The sequence below is a fragment of the Sciurus vulgaris genome, assembly GCF_902686455.1.
Source record: "Sciurus vulgaris genome assembly, chromosome: 1".
Lineage (NCBI taxonomy): Eukaryota > Metazoa > Chordata > Mammalia > Rodentia > Sciuridae > Sciurus > Sciurus vulgaris.
In genome coordinates, this window is record NC_136461.1 from 119,447,478 (window position 1) to 119,465,801 (window position 18,324).

Below are 18,324 nucleotides of genomic sequence, written 5' to 3' on the forward strand. Positions count from 1 at the left end.
TATAAGGTTCAGGGAGATTAAATGATTTTTTCAAAATCACACAGGGGTTTTTTTGAGGTTATACAAAGGAAGTCAGGGAGGTAAGAGAAAGTTTAGAAGTCAGGGTTTCAGGGGAAATAAGAAGTGAAGTATGAGTCCCCAGGACAGTAGGAGGCACCTTTAATTATCTGGTACATAATTTGTATGAGGAAGAGATTTGTCAGTTGGAAGAGAGGAAGTCACTACAGAGTACTGAGAGAAAGTGTTGCTGAAATGAGAGATCAAACACCAGCTGAGAGTCAGAAGGCCTCTGTCAGTGGAATGCTGCTCCTGCTACTTGTATTGCTAGCAGTCCTCTTCCCAGGTGGTGACAATCAGGAAGGTAAGCCTAGCTGAGCCAGCTCCTGCTCTGGTGCAGAGGGCCTCCCTGAAAGCAGGCTGCACTTGCCCAGGTGCACCTGGCCTCTGAGGACCTGCCCCTCTTGACTCTAGCCGTCTTCCATCATGCTGGAGGTGGGGCTGCAGCTGAGGTCCTCAGGCTCTCAGATGTGTCAGGCGTTATGTTTCTGCAGACCCTGGGATCTTGTTTCCTGCATCTTTTCAATATGCATGATTTCTCTTTCCCTACTGCTTCTCCCTATCTTTTCACCATGTTTCTTTCCGTTTTTCACAGCCTCCCAGCGTCCGACCTCATTCTACATCATCCAAATCACATCTTTTGCCAACAGCACCTGGACACGATATCGAGGCTCAGGCTGGCTGGATGATCTGCAGATTCATGGTTGGAACAGTGACACAGGCACCGCCATATTCCTGAAGCCCTGGTCTAAGGGCAATTTCAGTGATGCGGAGATAACTGATTTGGTGGAGCTATTTCGGGTCTATGACTTTTCGTTCATTCGAGAAATGCAGGCCCATGTCAGTGAGTTCCAGTTGGAATGTAAGTCCAATCCTCAGACCTCGGGGGTTCTCAGTTACTAGTTTTCTCTTGTGAGAGAAATGCTCCCTCTGGTCCTTTCTTCTTTCCCCTTCTTTACCCAGATGTGAGCACAGACTACTGTAGAGTAGGCTCCCTCTGTGACTCCATGCATCCACAAAGTGTCCCCAACTCTGGCTGCTTCTGCATTTGTCATAGTTGAAGGCTGCTTTGTGATCAGCCCCTGGTTTAACTTGATCCTTACTTTGCTACCAGGTGCTTGAGTAACCTAAAGTGTGACTCCTCCTTTTATCCATTCCTTCAGCCTTCTGTCCACATGGCCCTCTGATTCCCTCTGGAATGCTGTGCTGGTGACTGCATTACATCCTTCCTTGTCCGGTACCTCACCTTTACCCTCTTACCCACCATGCACTTTACCACACTCTTGATCCATTTATGATAGGCAACCCTCTCTCCATTGCTCTACTTTCTGGAAATGTCTAAATGGTATAACTATTTTGGTTCATTTCATCATATTCCAGACTTTTATATTAATTTATAAAATTTGTTCTAATTATTATACCTGGCAGTAGAGTGCATTTAGACACATTGTACACAAATGGAGCACAACTTCTCCTTCCTCTGGCTGAACATGATGTGGAGTCACACCAGTGGTAGTGTAATCATACATGTATAGAGGATAATAATGTCCATCTGATTCCACCATCCTTCCTATCCCCACATCCCCTCCCTTCCCCTCACTTCCCTCTGCACAATCCAAAGTCCCTTCATTCCCCACTTCCCCCTTTTGGGTCAGCATTTGCAGAGCAGAGAAAACATTTGACCTTTGATGTTTAGGTTTTCATATTGCAGACTTTTATCCTCACCCAAATCCCAAATCCTGGGTGCTTCTCACCTCTCTTTATTCCTTGTTTATTGTTGTTATTGTAACTTTTCTCTGTTTTCCTTCTGCACAGACCCCTTTGAGATCCAGGGCATAGCAGGCTGTGAGCTGCACTCTGGGGGAGCCATCCTGAGCTTCTTGAGGGGTGCTTTAGGAGGACAGGATTTTGTGAGCTTCAGGAATTCTTCATGTGTGCCTGCCCCAGAAGGTGGCAGCAGGGCACAGCTAGTATGCACACTGCTCAGACCATATGGAGACATCTTCCAAATTGTGGAGAAGCTGCTGTATGAAACCTGCCCCCGGTATCTCCTGGGTGTTCTGGAAGCGGGGAAGGCAGATCTGCAGAGACAAGGTTAGTCTCTTTTGTTTCATTTTCCACCACCTCTTCTAGGCTCAAACTGGTGGGTTTCTCAGTCACTGTGCTATGGGTTAGTGTCATAATGTGACACCATCCCTGCCCCTTCCTGTCCCAGTGAAGCCTAAGGCCTGGCTGTCCAGTGGTTCCAGTCCTGGGCCTGGCCGTCTGCTGCTGGTGTGTCATGTGTCTGGATTCTACCCAAAGCCCATGTGGGTGATGTGGATGCGGGGTGAGCAGGAGCAGCAGGACACTCAGCGAGGTGACTTCCTGCCCAATGCTGATGGGACGTGGTATCTCCAAGCAACCCTGGATGTGGCAGCTGGGGAGGCAGCTGGCCTGGCCTGCAGAGTGAAGCACAGCAGCCTAGGAGGGCAGGACCTCATCCTCTATTGGGGTGAGAAAGGGTTGGGTCCCAGATGGGAGATAAGGGGAGATGGTTCTCAAGAATAGAGGGACAGTAGAGAAAGATGGTGTGATGGGGAGGGAGGGGGAGAGGAAGAAGAAGAGAAAGAGAAAGAGGTATAGAAAGGGAGGGAGAAGAGGAGTAGGAGTAGGAGGAGGAGGTAAGAACATGCAGAGAAGAAGTACATGGTAGCTGTAGTTGGGTGAAGGAAAACCAGGAGATGATGTTCTGACTTTTGAATTAACATCCCATATCCTCTCTCAACTGGCAGGACGCTCCATATCCATTGTTGTGATCATTTTGGCAGTTATAGTGCTCTGTTTGATCATTTCATCAGGTCTTGTATTATGGTTTTTGCGGCGTTGGTAAGTTTTTATTTTCTTCATTTTTCTTTTCCCTGCACCCTCTCATTCTTTCCACCATTTACTCTATATAGAGCACATTTGCCTCCATCTTTCTGTCAGAACTTTCCTCTTACCTCTCATCTTCTGTGTGGAGCTAGTTAAAAAAAAAGTAGTAATATTCACATAACATAAAACTTACCATCCCTACCATTTTTTTAAGTCCACTTGCACAATTACCAGTAGCCATCTCCAGGATCTTTTCCTCCTGCAAAATGGAAACTCACTTCTCTTCAAAACAATATCAACAAAAAAACAAAAACTCACTATTCCCTCCCTTCTCAAAGCCCTGCAACCAGTCTACCTTCTGTCTCTGTGAGTCTGTATTTTCTCTGTGCCTCATGTACACAGCTTCCTGCAATACTTGTCTTTTTGTGCCTGGTCCATTTCACTTAGCAATATGTCCTCAAGTTTCACCCATGCTGTGGTAGGTGTCGAGTGTCCTCCCTTCTTGAGGAAGGAAATGATATCTCATTGTGTGTATAATAATCCACATTTTGTTTATCCATTTATTTATAGTTGGACTACTTCCACATTTTGTTCTTGTGAATAACAATATAAAAATAACTGTCATTTTCAATTAAGTTAGCCACAACATATGTAAGATATGTTTATGTCCCCAATAAATCTTCTGGCAGGAAGGATGTATGTCTGTTTCAATAAAAATAAACATTTTTCTCACATTTGAACACAATAAAAAGATACTCAGTTTCCATATTCTATCAGTCAGATTGATTCTTAATGTTTCTAAAAATTGGATACTAACATTAACTGATGTTTAAGAAACATCTTTACTGGATTTAAAAGTCTAAAAATTATTTTCTTCTGATTCAGGTATTTAGAGAAGCCCTGGGTGAATAAAATATAATATTATTTAGTAAATATAATTATTTCTTTTTAAAAATTGATTTGCAGTTCTTTGTATATTCTAGTTAAAAACCATTGGCTGTGCATGCATTGCAAATAATCTGCTCTCAGATCTGCAATTTTCATTTACATTCATCGTATGTTCTGAAATAAAATTTTAAGTTTTAATTTAAAAAAAAAATAACTGTCATTTTGAACAATGAATGTGGCTATGTCCATAACTTATGTAAAGCTAGTTTTTGGTCATTCTTTTGACAGGTCTTACCAGGAAATCTGTCAACCCTCATCATGTCTTCTCTCCCATTTGGAATAAAGTCCTGAGAAGTCAGAAACTTCAGATGTTAGCTCAGCAGTCAGTCTGGTGATATTTCATCCAGTAATCATTGATTTTAAACAAATAATAGTTCTTGTAGCTTCAAAGATAATCACAATTGAAAATAATCAAAACTGTCTATTTTAAGATGGTATCAATGGTAGATTTCATCATTTATTAGGTATATATTTCACACTTCTTGTAATTATGTAAGTTTGGTAAATTGTGTTTTTCAAGTATTTTGTACAAGTTATTCAGTGTGCCTAATTTATTGCTAACAGCTTGTTCATCTCTTTTTATTATTACTGTATTAATAATTATTTACCCTTTATCTGGTATTGAAGTTTTTTTTCTCATTCTCTATTTGTATGTGTGTGTGTGTGTGTGTGTGTGTGTGTTTGTGGTTCTGGAAATTGAACTACTCAGAGCCTTGTGCACGCTGGGCAAGCACCCACTGCTGAGTCACACTCCCAGCTAACTGTAACTGTTGTTCTTTTTTTCTCTTATTCTGAACAAGGGTGTATCAACTCATAAAGTTTTCACAGAACTAACTTTCGGCATCGTTGGTTGTTTCTATGATCTCATCATTTTCTTTGTTATTTTCGTTCTCCTACGTTCCTTGGGTTTAATGTGCTTTCGTATTTTTTTTTTTTTTTCTAATTTCTTGATGCTCTTGCTTAAGTTACTTATTTTCAGCCTTTATTTTCTCATATGAGCTTTAATGCTAAAGATTTCCTTGAAGCAAGGCTTTAGTGCAAATCGGAAAGTTTCATGTGCTGTGCTACCTTTGTCAGTTCCAAGTGTCTTCTAATGTCTGCTTTTGGACACATTAGGTATTCAAAATGTGTATTTCCGAATTTCTAGATGGGGGAATTTTCTGGTTGCATTTTTAATCATTAGTTTTTAACTTAATTTGATTGTGTTGTGGAAACATTTCGAATGCTTTTAGATATCAGAAGTTTAAGTTGCTTCACAAACATTGTTTTGACAATGAATGTTCCATATTTACTTGAAAAGAATTTTTTTTGTTGTTTGTTTCTTGATTTTATTTTTTTTTTTTTTTGTGGTGCTGGAGATTGAACCCAGGGCCTTGTGATTTTGATGCAAGAATGTATATTTTTCTGTTTTAAAAATTTTGAATTCTAAATGTGTCATTAGGTCCTGTTTATTAAAATGTTTAAATCTTAGTGATTTTTTGTTGTCCACAGAAGTATATCAAAAATTCTGCACCAAATTGAGCATTTTAAATATCTCTTTATGTACCATATTTTTCCATTATAACTTAGAGAATGCATCATCACATGCCCACATGTTAGAAATGTTCTATGTTCCTTGTGATGAATTTATTGGTTCATGTGTAATAATGTTTGTTTGCCTATAAGATGACTATCCAAAATTAGTATTGCCATACCAGGTTCCTAGTGTTTTTGTAGAATATATTTTTCCATCTCTTTAATTTCTAAATCTTTGGTTTAATAACATGTGTGACATTTCACTGTGCATATATCTCACTCTCATTATGTGTTTAATGTAGGTATATTGCTTTCTAGTCACTTTGACAATTTTGGACTTTTAATTATCTAGGCTATTCATGAACTGATATATTTGATTTTAAATATACTATCTACTCTGGTCTAAAGGGGTTGCACGCATGTAGTCACAGTGACTAGGGGGCTGAGGCAGGATGATTGCAAGATCAAGACCAGACTCAGAAACTTAGCAAGGACTTAAGCAACTTGGTGAAAGTGAGACTCTGTCTAAACAAGTAAATAAATAAATAAATAAATAAATAAATAAGGGGGCTAAGGATGTGAGTCAGTGGTTAAGTGCCCTTGGGTTCAATTCCCATCATGTATAAATAAATAAACTAACTATCTTACCACCTACCATTTTGTGATTGTTTCCCTCTTTTTCTGTTCCTTTTCTCCCTCCCTTGTGTTCTGCCTATTTTGGTTTAACTTTTGTTTTTTTTTTTTTTTGGTACTGGGAATTAAACCCAGGGGTACTTAACTACTGAACCACATCCCCAGCCCCTTATTGTGTATTTTATTAGAGAGCTGAGTTGCTTATGGGCCTTGCTAAATTGCTGAGGCTGGCTTTGAAATTGAGTTCCTCCTGCCTCAGACCCCCAACCTCTGGGATTACAGGTGTATTCCAACATACCCAACTGGATTAATTATTTTCAACTACAGCATTTTCTCATTTCTTGGTTTATTGATTTTATGATCTTTTAACATTTTTTAATTGATCATCTTAGCAAGTTTTACATAATCCTACACATTAAATTTTAATAGAAATTAATATTCTAGTGCTCCTTGACTTCCTGTTAGCTCATGACAGAACAATTTAATTCCATTTATCCTTCATCTGACTATGTGTTATGGTTACTAGATATTCAAATTTTTGTTGTACATGAATTTAAAAATATAAATAAATTTTAAATACAGCAAACAGTAAATATTTATTTTGATTTATTTGTCCTTTCAATTATTCATACTTATGGGGTTTGAGACTCGCAATGTTTGTTGCGTTTTATCAGATCAGGAAGTGAAATTATTCAAATTTGGATTTTAATCACTTATTAGGTCTGCTGTATTTATTTTTCCTACTCATGATTCACTTTAGTCCTAGAGCATAGGGATTGAGGATGTAAGGTTTTTAGGGTCTAAAACATCCAGTATGAGAATGCAACCTCATACTGGAGGTATTTACCACTGTGTGTCTTCCAAGACATAGGCTCCAAATTCTAGTGTTTATCTCCTGGGCCCCCTGGCTCTGTGGAATGTTCTGCTCAGTCTCTCCCCTCTGAGCTATGCATCTGGACACCTTAGATGAAGAAATGTGATTCCAGATGCCAGGCTTACCTCTCGGGACTTCTCTCCTTTTCTTTCCTAGGTCATGGACCTCACTGTCTTGATGACTCTCAGATATTTCTAAATAGACTGTAGTTTTCAAAGTCTATCTTTACTAGTTGTACTCAGCAAGATTGTTTTCACTAAATAATATTAATCACCATGGCCAAATGCGAAATTTTAAGTGTTATTGTAAGTCAATAACATAGGGCTAAAAAAATGTCCCTGGGTTCAATCCCCAATGGGGAACAGAAAAATCAAGGAAAAAAAAAAAAAAAAAACCTACACATATGTGAGTGAGGCAATGGATATATTACAAATGTATTAATTTTTTTCTTTTTAAAATATTTTTAATTGTAGATTGATACAATACCTTTATTTTATTTATTTATTTTTATGTGGTGCTGAGGATCAAACCCAGTACTTCATTAGCAAGTGCTCCACCATTGAGCTACAACCCCAGCCCATCAACAAATTAATTAATGTAATTTTAAAATTCCAAAATGCATTTATGTATTGAAATGATTCATTGTACTCCATAATTAATACAACTGTTATGTAATTCAAACAAAATACTTTTGTAAAATTTGGCGGGTTACCCTGCAAAAACTAAAATTTGTTAGGATCCAGACTTTGAAAGTTTAAAGACTTAGTCATCAAAAAGCTGATGAAACTGATCAGTGCATGACATCAGCACCTTCAGGTACATTACATATTACAAGGCTGACATCATTGTTTCCTCAAGTTATTGATCTCATCTGTGATGAATAGTAGCAGTTCTAGTGATATAGGAGCTCGTGTTTATTAAATGTTTTTTTTTTTTCTGTGATTTTTACTGATTTTCTCACTTGATCATCACAATGACTCTGTGAAGTTTTCATTTCACAGATGTGGATGCAAAAAATCATGGAATTGGGCTTCCCGTCCTAGTTATACCTACATAGACAAGATGACTTAGTTAATATTATTTTAATTCCTGTAGAAAGTTTCTCACATATATTAAAACAGGGATAGAAGTGCCTGTAGAGCTTGAAGTCAGGTCAAGACTTGGGGAAGGAGTGTGCATGAGAAAGTTAGGGAAATGGATAAACAGAACCTGGAGATGTCACTGATAGGGCAAGGTGAAAAGGTAACTTACAGATTTCATAAAACCCAGGAAAAATCCAAAGTAGAAAATAAATACACATTAGTCCTCCCAAATACAAATAAATTATGAATACATTAATAATTAGAAAAGAAGACTATAATCTTATTACAGAAATCCAAATATTATATGTGAATACTCCCTAACCCAGGACATGAAGTTTAATGTGGGCTGGCTTTTGTGTCCACTTCCATCAAGAAGAATACGGAAAGGGAAAAATAACAACTTTATAGCGAATAAACCTAGCATCTAGAACCTTCACCAAGTGATCAAGTTTAACATCACCAGTGATAAGTCTTATGGGTGTCACGGGCTTATGAGGTGACAGATGAGAGAGTAGGCATATGGTATTCTCCCTTCCATTCCACACCCCAAGACAATTGTGAAAGAAACATCAGACTAACCTAAAACGATGGACATTATACAACATCTGACCAATACTGTTTGCAATTATCAAGGTCCTGAAAACTGAAGAGGAGAAACTCAGATCAGAGAAAACTAAAGAGAAACAAACTAAATGTAGTATGAGATCTTGAATGGAAACTTTGAGCAGATGCTAATGTTAATGTCTTAGTTTTAACAGATTTACCAGTTACTGGAGATATAATCTTAGCAGAAACTTGGTGAGAGGTATAGGGCAAATCTATATATTCTCTTTATGCCATTTCTTGAAATCTAAAATCAGTCTAAAATTTAAAGAAATTAAAAAGTAGTAAGTCTAAACAAAAGAGAGGGGGGAGAGAAGAGAGAAGAAAGTGAAGAGAGATATAGAGACAGAGAGAGAGAGATCTCAGGTCAGGAATTTCTAATGTATATTAACTGATAATGTGACCAACACACTTACATGCCACATGAAGCAGCACTTAGGCTACAGAGATGTATTCTAAGATATAAATTCAGAACAATGCAAATAAAAACCCTGGAGTGGAAGAAATAGAAAGGAAAATTTAAACCACAAAGAGAAGTACATCATGTTCAATTAACCAGGTATGAGAAATTTAAAAGCTGAAATTCAGTAGTAAATCTGTCACTGAAATATTTCACACTGGGTAGCTTCATGAACCTTTTGAATTGTGCCACCTGTCTTGGCACAATTGACTGGAGCAATGTCACTCATGGTAATGAAAAGCCAGTTTTATGTGATAGCAACTGCATCCTCTAGTATACTTCACTAATAGTGCAAGGAATAAAGGAACTATAATCTTTAGTCATTGAATATAAAGTGTCACAGGGCAGGTAGTGTGGATGGAAAAGTAGGATATTGTGATGGACCCTTCAGAGTTCTCAGATGAAGCAGTCTGTGCAGGTGTGTTGGGTCCCCTCCTTGAGCAGTGTCTATCTTGAAGATTTATACATAAGGGGATGGCCTGGCTGCTTTGTGGGTCAGATGCATATGCATCATAATAAACCAAGACAATGTGGATAAAAATGCAAAAGACCCTTCGTCTTATAGAAGAAAAAGTAGGTCCAAATCTTCAACATGTCAGCTTAGGATCAGACTTCCTTAACAGGACTCCCATAGCACAAGAAATAAAAGCAAGAATCAACAACTGGGATAGATTCAAACTAAAAAGCTTTCTCTCAGCAAAGGAAACTATCAGTAATGTGAAGAGAGAGCCTACAGAGTGGAAGAAAATCTTTGCCACTCATACTTCGGATAGAGCACTAATTTCCAGAATCTATAAAGAACTCAAAAAACTCTACACCAAGAATACAAATAATCCAATCAACAAATGGGCTAAGGAAATGAACAGACATTTTACAGAAGAAGATCTACAAGCAATCAACAGATCTTTGAAAAAATGTTCAACATCTCTAGTAATAAGAGAAATGCAAATCAAAACTACCCTAAAATTCCATCACCCCAATTAGAATGGCGATTATCAAGGACACAAGCAACAACAGGTGTTGGCGAGGATGTTGGGGAAAAAGGTACACTCATACATTGCTGGTGGGGCTGCAAATTAGTGCAGCCACTCTGGAAAGCAGTATGGAGATTCCCCAGAAAACTTGGAATGGAACCACCATTTGACCCAGCTATCCCACTCCTTGGCCTATACCCAAAGGACTAAAATCAGCATACTACAGAGATACAGCCACATCAATGTTCATAGCTGCTCAATTCACAATAGCCAGATTGTGGAACCAACCTAGATGCCCTTCAATTGATGAATGGATAAAGAAACTGTGGCATATATATACAATGGAATATTACTCAGCCATAAAGAATGATAAAATTATGGCATTTGCATGCAAATGGATGAAATTGGAGAATATCATGCTAAGTGAGATAAGTCAATCTCAAAAAACTAAAGGATGAATGATTTCACTGATAAGCGGATGATGACACATAATGCGGGGTGGGAGGGGTTAGTGTTAGGATTAGGGTTAGGGAGGGGGGCAAGAATGTAGAAAGGAAGGACTGAACAGAGGGAAAAGAGGGGTAGGAGGGGTGGGGGGGAAGGTTAAAAATAACAGAATGAATCAAACAATATTACCCTATGTAAATTTATGATTACACAAATGGTATGCCTTTACTCCACGTACAAACAACATGTATCCCATTTGTTTACAATAAAAAAAAAAAGTTACCATTTTGAGCTTAAATGCTGAAAACGTATTTTTCCTAAATTTACTTCAGTTCAATTCAATTCAATTCAATTCTGTACTGGTCATCACAGAACAGGACATTTCAATCATGTAAGTAGATCTATGAGACAGCACTACCATAAGACAGTACTTTTCAACAGTAACTGGTAAAAGATTTCTTCCCTAAGTTTAATTCTGGTAGTTTTGTTGTTTTAGTTTTTCCACTTAAGTCTTCAATCCATTTTGAATTGACATTTTTATCTAGTGTGAAATAAGAGATGAATTTATTTCTTTTGCATACAGAGGTGCAGTGTTCTGATTACCATTTGTTGAGGAGATGATTCTCTTTTCCCATTGCAAATTTTTGGCACTCTTGTCAAAAATCAGCTAATCATAAATATGTGAACTCATTATTGGTTTCTCTATTACATTAAATCTGTAGATCACTTAGGAAAGCATGGACATTTTAACAAAATTAATTCTTTCAGTTTATGAACATGGGATGCTGTTTCAATTGTCCATCTGAATTGTTTTCATCAAAGTTTGATAATTTTCAGTCCTCCTTCTTTAGTTAAGTTTATTCCTAGGTATTTTGTTACTTTTGTTGGGGCTATAAATGGAGTTGTTCTCTCAATTTCCTATTTGGATAGTGCATTCTTTATATATAGAAACAGTACTGATTTTTGTATGCTGATTTTGTATCCTGCATCCTCACTGAATTTGTTTATTTAATGAGATATCATCCCTGCCCAATAGGATGACTATTATCAGCCTGGCAAGGTGGGATACTCCTGTAATCCTAGTGTCTCAGGAGTCTGAGACAGAAGGATTGCAAGTTGAAGGCCAGTTTTAAATTAGTGAGATCTCAAATACAAAATAAAAATGGGGTGAGGATGCAGCTCAGTGGTATCACACCCAGGGGCTCAATACCTAGTACTGAAAAAAACAAACACTATTTTCAAGAAGACAAAAAAGATAAAGATGTTGGTTATGAGGGGAAGAGAGAAAACTTGTACATTGTTGTTAAGAATGTAAATTAGTACAACCATTATGGAAAACAGTATGAAGTTTTCTCAAAGAAGTAAAAATAGAAGTGCCACTTCTGAATATATATCTGAAGGAAATAAAATCACTATCTCAAAGACATATCAGCACTCTGATGCTCATTGTTGGATTATTCACAAAAGTCAAGATTAAAAAGTAGTTTTAACATTCAATAATGGACAAATAGAAAGTGTGAGAGCTATACATACATAAATACCTAATGCCCTTGTATAGAATGGAATATTTTTCAGCCTTAAGAAAGAAGAAAATCGTGCCATTTATACCAACTCAGATGAACCTTAAGGGCATTAAGCAAAGTGAAACAATCCAGAAACACAAAAATACTGCATGATCCCACTTATATGTGGAATCTAAAATGCCCAACTCAAGGAAACATGGTGGATTCCAGGGGTTGGGGGAAGGTGAAGATTAAGAAATGTTGGTTATGTAAGGTAAGTTCTGGGTATCTAATGTTTGGCATAATTGACAATGCTATATCTTAAACTTTACTAATACAGCAAATTTTAAATGTTCTCATCTCCAAAAAAAAAGAATAATAGATAGCTGTTAGGTGTTGGAAATGTCAGTTACTGTGGTTGTGGTGATCATTTCATAGTGTATACATATATCAAAACATTATGCTGTATACATTAATTATATTTGATTTTATTTGCCAAATGTACCTCATTAAAGCTGAAAAGGAAAAAAAATACATATGCATAAATATTAAAGGGATGTAACTAGACACAAACCAGAAAAGAAGTACCTAAGAAATATTCATCTTTCATGGGAATAAGACAAAAGAGAAACAAAAATCTTAGTAGAATTGCATGAAGAAGTTAGTATCAGAAAGAATATTTTCTTACATTCTTACAAATGTACTAAAATATACTATTTTAAATCAATTGTAAGTGATTTTTCCTCCATTATTTCCTTACTTAGGAAGAGTGATCTGTCCAAAGCCACATCTTGAAATGTGGTTCTAGAGAATTTTCCAGTTTGGGGAACACAAGGGGATCTGTGAAGGAGACTGGGAGGGCCCAAAGAATAGGTAGGAGGGGGAATTTTGTTTTGAAAATGTTCTGTTCCGCACTAGTATAGTTATAAAAAATGTGGGTAGGCAATGATGCAATATGGCCAAACAAGGAAGAAATAATTGTACCATGTAATGTTCCAAAAGTGAAAGTTAATGTTAGACATTTTTCCTTTTGGAATTTATCTTCTGCATGATTTTAGTTAAGAAGAAACCTCATCAATGATTTTGTTAATTATTGTTGGTTTGTTAGCAGAGATTATTTCTTTCTATTTTGCTTAGTTCTTGGCATAAAAGTGTGAATTCTATAACCTCAAAATTGAAAACTAGCAAGTGGTGGCTATCTTCTCCCATATGACAGTACAATTTCTTGTAGTTTTTTTGTTTTATTTTGTAAGTGATCTTAATTTTTTAAATCACTATAGTTATTTGTAGCGTTGATGTTTTGTTTATGTCATTTCAATATTTTTACTATGTTGCATTTTTGTAGTTTAGTATATATATTCTCTTGAATATCTAGTCATGTCTACAGATTATAATGGTTTTATACAATCAAGGTAGAGTTGGATAGCAATTTAAAATTTTAAAATAATTTGTAGGAAATGAGAAATGTTGCACATAAATAATCTGGACACTCACCTCAACAAAAGTAAAAGAAACATGGAGTAGATTAAAAATCATAGAAGAAAGAAAACAAGTATAAATGCAGTATTACTTGAATGGATATTAAAGTTAATCATATAACAGAAGCTACCAAATTATCATAAGTTGTATTTATTTATTTAACTTATTCTTTTTATATACACATGACAGTAGAGTATATTTTGACATATAATATATATATATATATAAAGTATAACTTGTTCCAATTATGATTCCATTATTGTGGTTGTATATGATGCGAAGGTATACTGGTCATGTATTCAATATTATAAGGATAGGAAAGATATGCCCGTTTCATTCTACTGTCTTTCCTATTCCCATCCTCCCTCCCTTCCCTTCATTCCCCTTTGTCTAGTCCAATGAATTTCTAATCGTTCTCTCCCTTGTTATGGGTTAGCATACATATATCAGAGAGAACATTTTGCCTTTGGATTTTGGGGACTGGCTTGTTTCACTTAGCACGATTTTCTCCAGTTCCATCCATTTACCCGCAAATGCCACAATTTCATTCTTCAAAAACAATTTTATTCTACAATAAAATACAGTAAAATAAATTGTATTTTTTAAAAAAGTTAATAAAATATGAACGTAAACTGTAGAAGGATGGATAAATATAATGCTCATACATTGAGATTTTAAAAGTGACTTTTAATGGATGCAGCAATGAGTAATGTATGAAATAACTTTGTACAGCTTTATGTTGGTGACTTGAAATCAAAATGAGATGAAATTTTTATTGAAAATTAAAAATGATGAAAATGATACCCAAAGAAGGAAAGAAACCTAAATATAGTAGTTTACGAAAAATTGATCCTGAAGTCAATGTTATAACTAATTCAAAAGATCCTAGGTTCTTCTGTGATGGACAGTTTCAGAGAGTTGAATGCTATAGTTGAAGTCACTGTATGAGACAAGAATCAATCTCACACGAAAATTCAAAAACCTGACAAAACTACTGGAAGATAAGCAAAGCACAGAAATAAAGATCAAGCAAACAAATAAATCTGACACCCAATAGCTATTATCTAATTTCATTTATGAATTTATGTATATTAAATTCAGATGTATCATATACTTCTGGTAAAAAGCAGATATGCAAGAATAATTGAACATTAGAAAAATCCATTAACATAGTTGCCTATGTAAAGAATTAAAAGGAAGAAATAAACCATCTGATTATTTCCATACATAACTTATAAAGTCCTCAATAGAAATAACCTATTAATGGAGAAACTTCCTTTAATTCTCTGGAATAAAAGGAATATTCCTTATATATCTTTACCTAAATTATGGTAAATATTCTTAACTATTAAAATGAAGATTAACGGAAGAAAATAGGAGTGTTCTTGTCAGTCAGTAAATAATAATAAAGGGCATAAAGAAAGGAGAAATCATTATTATTTAAAGATAATATGATTTATTAATACAACAAATTAACCCTGGAAACCTGAAAGAATTTAGCCATGTGGGTAGACAGAAAAAATTCACATACTAAATAAATATAGGAACACTATGGCAGAATTTCCCATTGAGTCAATTTATTGAAAGTGATATCCAGCAGTAAAATAAAATTAAAGGAACAAAAAGAAGAAAACAAAAAACCTTTATTGGCATAAAATCTTGTAAAATGAAAGTGAATTTATGATGAATTATTTATAATATATAAAGATATAAAATAAATACAAGTGTTAAATTTTGTTAACTTGTTCCTTTCATTTACTTAAAAACTCTTACTATTATTAATACAGGATATGTTTTCTGCTTATTTAGATCTTTAATTTATCTTTTATAGTTTTCAGCATACACATCTTACATATTTTTCATTGAACTTCTTATGCATTTTATTATTTTTAAGCTTATGTGAATTAAATCAGTTCCCTAATTTCATTTTGCAAAGATGTATTGTTACTAGATAAGAATATAGTTAATTTTGGAATATTTATCTTGTATCCTGGAAGAAAGTTATTGGACCATCCCACTTCAGAATTTCCATTTAGTTTGTTTTTTATTAACATAAGATATCTGTACATATTTATGGGGTATAGTGTGATAATTCGCTACATGTACAAAAAGTGTAATCGAATCAAAGCAGTTAGTTTTACCATACCCTGAAATTTTTGTCATTTCTTTGTCTTGGGAAATTTCTAATTTTTCTCTTCTGGCTCTTTTTTTTTTTTTTTATTTTATTGTAAACAAATGGGATACATGTTGTTTCTCTGTTTGTACATGGCGTAAAGGCATACCATTTGTGTAATCATAAATCCACATACAGTAATGTTGTTTGATTCATTCTGTTATTTTTTTTTCCCCTTCCCCCCACCCCTCCCACCCCTCTTTACCCTCTATACAGTACTTTCTTCCTCCATACTTGCCCCCCTCCCTAACCCTAACTCTAACCCTAACACTAACCCTTCCCTCCCCCCCATTATGTGTCATCCTCCACTTATTAGCGATATCATTCGTCCCTTGTCTTTTTGAGATTGGCTTATCTCACTTAGCATGATATTCTCCAATTTCATCCATTTGCCTGCAAATGCCATAATTTTGTCATTCTTTATGGCTGAGTAATATTCCATTGTGTATATATACCACAGTTTCTTTATCCACTCGTCAATTGAAGGGCATCTAGGTTGGTTCCATAGTCTGGCTATTGTGAATTGAGCAGCTATGAACATTGATGTGGCTGTATCTCTGTAGTATGCTGATTTTAGATCCTTTGGGTATAGGCCAAGGAGTGGGATAGCTGGGTCAAATGGAGGGTCCATTCCAAGTTTTCTAAGGAATCTCCACACTGCTTTCCAGAGTGGCTGCACTAATTTGCAGCCCCACCAGCAATGTATGAGTGTACCTTTCTCCCCACATCCTCGCCAACACCTGTTGCTTGTATTTTTGATAATCGCCATTCTAATTGGGGTGAGATGGAATCTTAGGGTGGTTTTGATTTGCATTTCTCTTATTACTAGAGATGTTGAACATTTTTTCATATGTTTATTGATTGCTTGTACATCTTCTTCTGTGAAGTGTCTGTTCATTTCCTTAGCCCATTTGTCGATTGGATTATTTGTATTCTTGGTGTAGAGTTTTTTGAGTTCTTTATAGATTCTGGAGATTAGTGCTCTATCTGAAGTATGATTGGCAAAGATATTCTCCCACTCTGTAGGCTCTCTCTTCACATTACTGATAGTTTCCTTTGCTGAGAGAAAGCTTTTTAGTTTGAATCTATCCCAGTTATTGATTCTTGCTTTTATTTCTTGTGCTATGGGAGTCCTGTTGAGGAAGTCTGGTCCTAGGCCGACATGTTGAAGATCGGGACCTACTTTTTCTTCTATAATCTGCAGAGTCTCTGGTGTGATTCCAAGGTCCTTAATCCATTTTGAGTTGAGTTTTGTGCAGGGTGAGAGATATGGGTTTAGTTTCATTCTGTTGCATATGGATTTCCAATTCTCCCAGCACCATTTGTTGAAAAGGCTATCTTTTCTCCATTGCATATTTTTGGCGCCTTTGTCTAGTATTAGAAAGTTGTATTTATTTGGGTTTGTGTCCGTGTCCTCTATTCTGTACCATTGATCTACCTGTCTATTTTGGTACCAGTACCATGCCGTCTTTGTTACTATTGCTTTGTAATAAAGTTGAAGTTCGGGTATTGCGATACCCCCTGCTTCATTTTTCCTGTGAAGGATTGCTTTAGCTATTCTGGGTTTCTTATTCTTCCAGATGAATTTCATGATTGCTTGCTCTGTTTCTGTAAGGTACGTCATTGGGATTTTAATTGGGATTGCATTGAATCTGTATAGCACTTTTGGTAGTATGGCCATTTTGACAATATTAATTCGGCCTATCCAAGAACATGGGAGATCTTTCCATCTTCTAAGGTTTCTTCTGGCTCTTTTTAAAATGTACCGTTTTCACAATGTCCTTTAATCTTAAACATGAGCTTTGTTTTTGAATGTACTTCATAGGAGCTTTGTCATCATTCTGGGCAATGTCAAAGGCAGTTTCTATTGACTTCTTTTTCTTCTACCTGTATATTACCTGCTTCCCTCTTTCTTTTAACGCCTTTTTTATTGTTGCTGAGAAATATATTTAGGATTACATAATGTGATCTCTCCATAGTTATATTGATGGGTCTGTGCATCCTTGTGTGTATTTTGTGTGTCTCCTTCATTAAAGTTTTATAAGGATGACACCTCCACAATCTAAAGTTGCTATTGTCTCTTAATTTAAAAAGAGATTCCTTTTTTTCCTTTTAGCCTGATTTCTTTCAGATCAACATTTCTGCACATGTCAACATAGATTTGTGGTCCCCTTATAATTTGTCAGAGGTTGTGCTGAAGCACTTTGAGCTGCTAAGGCTTCCACCATTTGTCAGCAGATTTTTGTTTTGGTTGGAGAATCCACTGCAAACTTGCAGGAGATGTTCTTATAATTGTGCTTACTCAGGTTCAATGTTTTCCAAAAACAAAAATTCTCAATTTATTGTATGACTTTGATTCCTTTACAGAGCCTCAGTGTGATTGCTTTTGTGTCTAGTTTTTTCACTATTTCGGGAAAGGTAGCCAAGTTCCTCAGTCTGCCAGTCTGGAAGTTCCCCATCTAGGGAAGTCAAAGGGTCAGATTTGTCTGCATGTTCCCAAAATGCATTATGAATATTTCTAAAAGTATTCCCTGAGAATTTAATGTCAAGCCCAGATCCTAAAACTTCATCAGAGGCCTCTTTGGATGCTCAAAATGGCCCTTGAGATCTACTTAGGGACTTTTTGGCACAAATGAGGTATTTAGCTTTATCCCATATCTGTCTAATACTGTAGTAGGGAGGAAGACCCTTGCCACTCAGAGGTTACCCAAGAGATTGTTTCTC

The 18,324-nt window shown here is 36.0% G+C and overlaps 1 protein-coding gene across 2 annotated transcripts in view; it reads left to right on the plus strand.

The window, feature by feature from the left end:
- Positions 1-206: 206 nt before the first annotated feature.
- Positions 207-18,324, plus strand: part of LOC306638875 (T-cell surface glycoprotein CD1b-like) — a gene marked incomplete at its 5' end in the record, with an annotated part of 51,773 nt that continues 33,655 nt past the window's right edge. Inside the window, 6 exons of one of the 2 annotated variants that reach the window (XM_079102310.1) lie at positions 207-361; positions 653-919; positions 1,873-2,151; positions 2,273-2,551; positions 2,832-2,925; positions 4,087-6,430. In XM_079102310.1, coding sequence (XP_078958436.1) covers positions 253-361; positions 653-919; positions 1,873-2,151; positions 2,273-2,551; positions 2,832-2,925; positions 4,087-4,141 — 1,083 coding nt within the window. In that variant the 3' untranslated portion in view covers positions 4,142-6,430. Of the gene's footprint in view, positions 362-652; positions 920-1,872; positions 2,152-2,272; positions 2,552-2,831; positions 2,926-4,086; positions 6,431-18,324 lie in introns of those variants that run through there. The other variant, XM_079102309.1, reaches the window with a different exon arrangement.